Here is a 6,273-nt window from a genome sequence, read left to right on the forward strand (position 1 = left end):
GGCGTTCCAAGGGGACTTGTCTGCGGCGTCGTTTAGACCACGGTGTCGACGGAGATTGGAGTGCTGGCGGTGCCTACCGCCCGCGTCCAGGCCGTCTAGTCCACCGGCGACGGGTAGGGTAGTCACCGGTTGCGTCAGGCAGGGTGAGGGGAGCGCGTGGCACCGACAATCTGGTAGAGCTCGGTGGGGTGTGCGTGACGCAGTCCTCAAAGGGGTTGTAGATAAGGCCAGCGATCGCCGCTTTGTCCCTACCACGAGCAGCACGCGCGGACCACAATCGCCACACCACGTGCATAGCTCCGGCCGGATCTGCCGGCCCCTTCTTAGACCCGCCAGCAAACGCCACATCGGGCGCCCCCATGCCCCGAGCCCCAACGGTCGCGCCTCCTGTCCCAATTTCTCCACGCTCGCCGGATGACCGACGCCTTGCCATGGCTGGCCACCTCTCCCTCTCTCCCCCACCGTGGCTCGTGTGCGTGGTGACGGCAGGCATCTCATGTGTCCGCGAGGACCCCGACGGTGGCTTGCATATCCCTAGTAGCGGCGGGAGGGTTCCTACTTCCTACCGGGGAAGGGATTGAGTGGACAGGTGGGCGCTAATCACGGAAGAGAGGTTGCGGACGCGGGGTGGAGTGCGGTCAGTCAACTTAAATTGCTAAGTGCACACAGAAAACAGATTAGATCAAAATTAGCAGTTGGATTGAGTTTAATGGGCCTAATCCTGCGGTGGTAATAGGTTCGTGTATATTTTTAGGATGCGTTTAAAGAAGTTTATGTTTGATTGTTTATTAGTAGTAGAGATAAACTAAGTGTGCGATGTGGGCACCGTGGGATTAGTAGCCCACTTAGTCCACGTATCTAAATGTTTCGTCCGTGGGTGTCCACGTATAGACTAATTAAGTGGGCTTTTAAGCGGACCCCCTGGGCGGCCCGTGTCCACCAACAGCCCGAGCGGATGCGGTGGCATCTGCTGTAAAATTTACTTGCCTCCTCTCGTTCGTCGGATCAATTCGGGGTCTCAGCCGTTCAGCGAGGCGGTTTTCCCAGATTGGAAGTCCCGAAGAGCCGCCCCGTCCCACCCCACCAATCCAACCCCAATAGTTCCAGGACCGACCAGCAAACCCTAGCCCGCATTCACCCACTAGCCATGGCGCCGCCGGCGGCGGAGGGTCCCGGCGACGACGGGCTCCGAAAGTTGGAGTACCTGTCGCTCGTCTCCAAGGTCTGCTCGGAGCTGGAGACGCACATCGGTGTAGGCGACAAGGTACTGGCTGAGTTCATTACCGAGCTCGGGCGCGACGCCCCCTCGGTCGCCGATTTCGACGCCAAGCTCAAGGCCAACGGCGCCGACCTCCCCGACTACTTCGTCCGCACGCTCCTCACCATCATCCACGCCATCCTCCCGCCGCCCTCCCATAACCCTAGCTCCGCCGCCTCGCAGTCCAACTCCAAGTACCGCGCGCTCTCGCGCCCGGACGACGCAGATCGCGCCCGCGAGCTCCGCCTCGAGCTTGAGCGTGATGCCAATGCTGCAGCGGCGACCACCCCTGCCCCTTCCAGGGACCGCAGTCGCGATGACCGCTCTCGGGACCGTGACCATGACCGCACGCGTGATGAACGCGGACGGGATCGTGACCATGACCGCAGTCGTGACAGAGACCGCGGGCGTGGTGATCGCAGCCATAACCGTGACCGTGCACATGATGACCGTGGCCAGGATCGTAACCATGACCGAGGCCGTGAACATGATCATGGCTGGGACAGGGATCGAGACCGTGGTCGCGACAGAGACCGGGAGGGAGATCGGGACGGTAATGGTCGGAGGGACCAGGACCGCCTCCAGCAAAGGGACAGGGATACAGGCAAGGCCCATGGAAGGAGCAGGAGGTATGTGGATGAGGAGGATGGACAGCAGGAAAGGGCTGGAGGAAGGAAGACGGAGAATACCATGACAAATTCAAGTGGCGAGCCTGAGCTTTACCAGGTGTACCGGGGGAGGGTGACCCGTGTAATGGACACCGGTTGCTTTGTCAAGCTTGAGGATGTTCGTGGTGGCCGTGAGGGGCTTGTTCATGTATCGCAGATGGCAAGCAGACGAGTAGCCAATGCAAAGGAGGTGGTGAAGCGTGATCAGGAGGTGTTCGTGAAGGTAGTTTCGGTAAAGGGAGATAAGTTGAGTCTCTCACTGAGGGATGTGGATCAGGATACAGGAAAGGACCTTCTGCCAATGCAGCGTGGTGTGGAGGATGCACCAAGGACTAACCCATCTGTTGGTAGTGCTGCTGCTGCTGGGCCTGGAAGGAGATTGGGTCTATCGGGGATTGTGATTACAGAGGAGGATGAGGTTGCACCCATCTCGCGGCGTCCCCTCAAGCGGATGAGCTCACCGGAGAGGTGGGAGGCGAAGCAGCTAATTGCTTCGGGTGTTCTTGATGTGCGGGATTACCCACAGTTTGATGAGGATGGTGATGGAATGTTGTATCAGGAGGAAGGCGCAGAGGAGGAGTTGGAGATTGAGCTTAATGAGGATGAACCAGAGTTCTTGCAGGGACAGAGCAGATTCTCAATTGACATGTCACCTGTTAAGATTTTCAAGAATCCAGAGGGTTCATTAAGTCGAGCAGCAGCTCTCCAGACTGCTCTCATCAAGGAGCGCCGTGAGGTTAGAGAACAAGAGCAGAGAGCAATGCTGGACTCGATACCCAAGGATCTGAATAGGCCATGGGAGGACCCAATGCCCGACACAGGCGAGCGACACCTTGCACAGGAGCTTAGAGGTGTTGGTCTATCAGCTTATGACATGCCAGAATGGAAGAAGGAAGCATATGGAAAAGCTTTAACGTTTGGGCAAAGGTCAAAGCTTTCAATACAAGATCAGAGGCAAACTCTTCCAATATACAAGTTGAAGAAAGAGTTGATTCAAGCTGTGCATGATAATCAAGTTTTAGTTGTTATCGGAGAAACTGGCTCTGGAAAGACAACGCAGGTGACACAATATTTGGCTGAAGCCGGTTATACCACAAGAGGTAAAATTGGTTGTACTCAACCTCGTAGGGTTGCTGCAATGTCTGTTGCAAAGAGAGTGGCAGAAGAATTTGGCTGTCGACTGGGAGAGGAAGTTGGTTATGCCATTCGCTTTGAGGATTGCACTGGCCCAGAAACTGTGATAAAATACATGACCGATGGAATGCTTCTGCGTGAAATTTTAGTTGATGAGAACCTTTCCCAGTATTCAGTAGTCATGCTTGATGAAGCGCATGAAAGGACCATCCACACAGATGTTCTCTTCGGTTTGCTGAAGCAGCTTGTTAAGCGTAGACCTGACATGAGGCTTATTGTTACTTCTGCTACCCTTGATGCTGAAAAGTTCTCTGGGTATTTCTTCAACTGCAACATCTTCACAATTCCGGGAAGAACATTCCCAGTGGAGATACTCTACACCAAACAACCAGAAAGTGACTACTTGGATGCTGCATTGATTACCGTGCTGCAGATCCACTTGACAGAGCCAGAGGGTGATATCCTCGTTTTCTTGACTGGTCAAGAGGAGATTGATCATGCCTGTCAATGTTTATATGAGAGGATGAAAGGGCTGGGAAAGGATGTTCCCGAGCTCATAATTTTGCCTGTGTATAGCGCTCTGCCTAGTGAAATGCAGTCAAAGATCTTTGAGCCAGCTCCACCTGGGAAGAGGAAGGTGGTCGTAGCCACCAATATTGCTGAAGCTTCTTTAACCATTGATGGCATATATTATGTCATCGACCCTGGCTTCGCCAAGATCAATGTTTATAATTCAAAACAAGGGCTTGATTCATTGGTCATCACTCCAATCTCACAAGCATCGGCAAAACAAAGAGCAGGGCGTGCTGGCCGTACTGGACCAGGCAAATGTTATCGTCTATACACTGAAAGTGCTTACCGCAATGAAATGTCACCAACGACGATTCCAGAAATTCAAAGGATCAATTTGGGTTCTACAGTTCTTAATATGAAGGCAATGGGGATAAATGACCTACTATCCTTTGATTTTATGGACCCCCCAGCACCCCAAGCACTTATCTCTGCTATGGAACAGCTTTACAGCCTTGGCGCTCTTGATGAGGAGGGCCTTCTTACCAAACTCGGCAGAAAAATGGCTGAATTTCCACTGGATCCACCGCTTTCAAAGATGCTACTAGCTAGCGTCGACCTTGGATGCAGTGATGAGATACTGACTATTATAGCGATGATTCAAACGGGGAATATTTTCTATAGACCTAGAGAAAAACAGGCTCAAGCTGATCAGAAAAGGGCCAAATTTTTCCAGCCAGAGGGAGATCATCTTACTCTACTTGCTGTATATGAGGCTTGGAAAGCAAAGAACTTTTCAGGGCCCTGGTGCTTTGAGAACTTTGTTCAGTCAAGATCGCTGAGGAGAGCACAAGATGTCAGAAAGCAGCTTCTAACTATCATGGACAGGTAACTAGTCGAATTAGAATAAATTGAATGAAGAGCCTCTGCATTAGATGTGTATTATTTGTTTCATGTAATGCAGCAGCATTTTCTTTCTGTCTTGATTCAATGGAGCTTTTCCTTAGTAGATTTCTATTAATCAAATTCAAAGCATTCGGTACGACCAAGTATTGCAGTCGCTTTAATCCGGTGTTTGCACTGTAGACTACATAGCAGATTAGCAGTACTCATCACATCAAATACAATCAGTATGCCTAATTTATATGCAATAATTATGACGAGAATATACTGAAGACAGGGATAAAAACCTATGCTCATAATGCTGATGCAAAAGATAATGAAAAGATTACCTATAAGAGGGTAAAAACGAACCATGCAGTGTATCCACTATAAGTTGCTTGTAATGATTTTGTTTGTGTGCTAACATATTTGCCGATGTATCTGCAGATATAAGTTGGATGTTGTCGCTGCTGGGAAGAACTTCACGAAAATAAGGAAGGCGATCACTGCCGGCTTCTTTTTCCATGCTGCCAGGAAAGATCCCCAGGAAGGATACAGAACCTTGGTGGAGAACCAGCCAGTGTACATTCACCCAAGCAGTGCGCTGTTCCAGCGCCAACCAGATTGGGTCATTTACCACGAGCTTGTAATGACGACCAAGGAGTATATGAGGGAGGTGACCGTGGTTGACCCGAAATGGTTAGTGGAGTTAGCGCCAAGATTCTACAAGGGTGCAGATCCAACCAAGATGAGCAAGAGGAAGCGACAGGAAAGGATTGAGCCTCTGTACGACAGGTACCACGAGCCCAACTCATGGCGTCTCAGCAAGCGCCGAGCTTGATGGTCCATCATAATACCCTACCACAAGTTTTGGCGGAACTGTAAATATTTGTGCTCTGCTCCTAGACACTGTTGCACTAGGTATTTTTACCTACCGGAGTCTAGTCCTGGATACCGTTTTATCTTGAGACTAGTTGTATGGATATTTACACTTCAGCGCGCGACCATTAATGGGTGATTCAGTTTTTCCAGTTTCGGATAATTTAGATAATGAAATTTGTAACTACCAAACGTTCGGATTTTGTGATTAGATCCGGACGAACTGGATCACCATCGGATCTCAATCGCGCGGTCCACCTTTGCCATATAACGCGCTCGGTTTTCTCTCCTATCCCCACATTAAATACGAGATTTTATTCATTGTGCATGCAAATTAACCAGTTCCAGAAGGCAGGATTTTTTTTTCCTTATTATTCGTTGCATGCATGGCTGGTTTCATAGATTGAAAGAAAAATAAAGTGCATGCAATGTTTTGAACTCAGGTCGGCTGGGATATTATCCATCCCAATAACCAACCGAACGAAGTTTAGTTGTTGTTTACTATTTGAAAACTAGATTTCTTTATGCTTCTCTAGCTGCCACATCGGCCACAAAAATGTATCCCATAAAAAGTTACTGAAAACTTACTTCAATATTTTCTGTGTAAATAAGTAGGTATTGATAACTTATGTGGTAACTTCGATCTTGTTGAAAGTAATACTCCAATAATTTCTATGTAAATAGCATGGTATATACGCACCGCCGACCTGATAGTTTACGTACAAACATCACAGTAACATTTTGACCGGCAGAAAAAATTGTTGAAAACATACCCGTGGTAACTTCTCTTGAAATATCATGGTAACATACATATCACAAGCATGATAACTTAGATACAAACATTGTGGTAACCTTTTACCTAGGGAAAAAGTTGTGCCCGATAACTTCTGTATAAATATGATGATAATATACACAACATAGACCCGATAACTTAAGAACAAA

General features: G+C 49.2%; 1 protein-coding gene across 1 annotated transcript; it reads left to right on the forward strand.

The window, feature by feature from the left end:
* Nucleotides 1-994: 994 nt before the first annotated feature.
* On the forward strand, nt 995-5,483 carry LOC123091843 (probable pre-mRNA-splicing factor ATP-dependent RNA helicase DEAH5). The gene is made up of 2 exons (XM_044513445.1): nt 995-4,458; nt 4,900-5,483. The coding sequence occupies exons 1-2, from the start codon at nt 1,148-1,150 to the stop codon at nt 5,291-5,293; spliced, it is 3,705 nt and encodes a 1,234-aa protein (XP_044369380.1). The 5' UTR covers nt 995-1,147; the 3' UTR covers nt 5,294-5,483.
* The last annotated feature ends 790 nt before the right edge of the window (nt 5,484-6,273 follow it).

Source organism: Triticum aestivum, chromosome 4B (assembly GCF_018294505.1).
Source record: "Triticum aestivum cultivar Chinese Spring chromosome 4B, IWGSC CS RefSeq v2.1, whole genome shotgun sequence".
In the NCBI taxonomy this organism is placed as follows: domain Eukaryota; kingdom Viridiplantae; phylum Streptophyta; class Magnoliopsida; order Poales; family Poaceae; genus Triticum; species Triticum aestivum.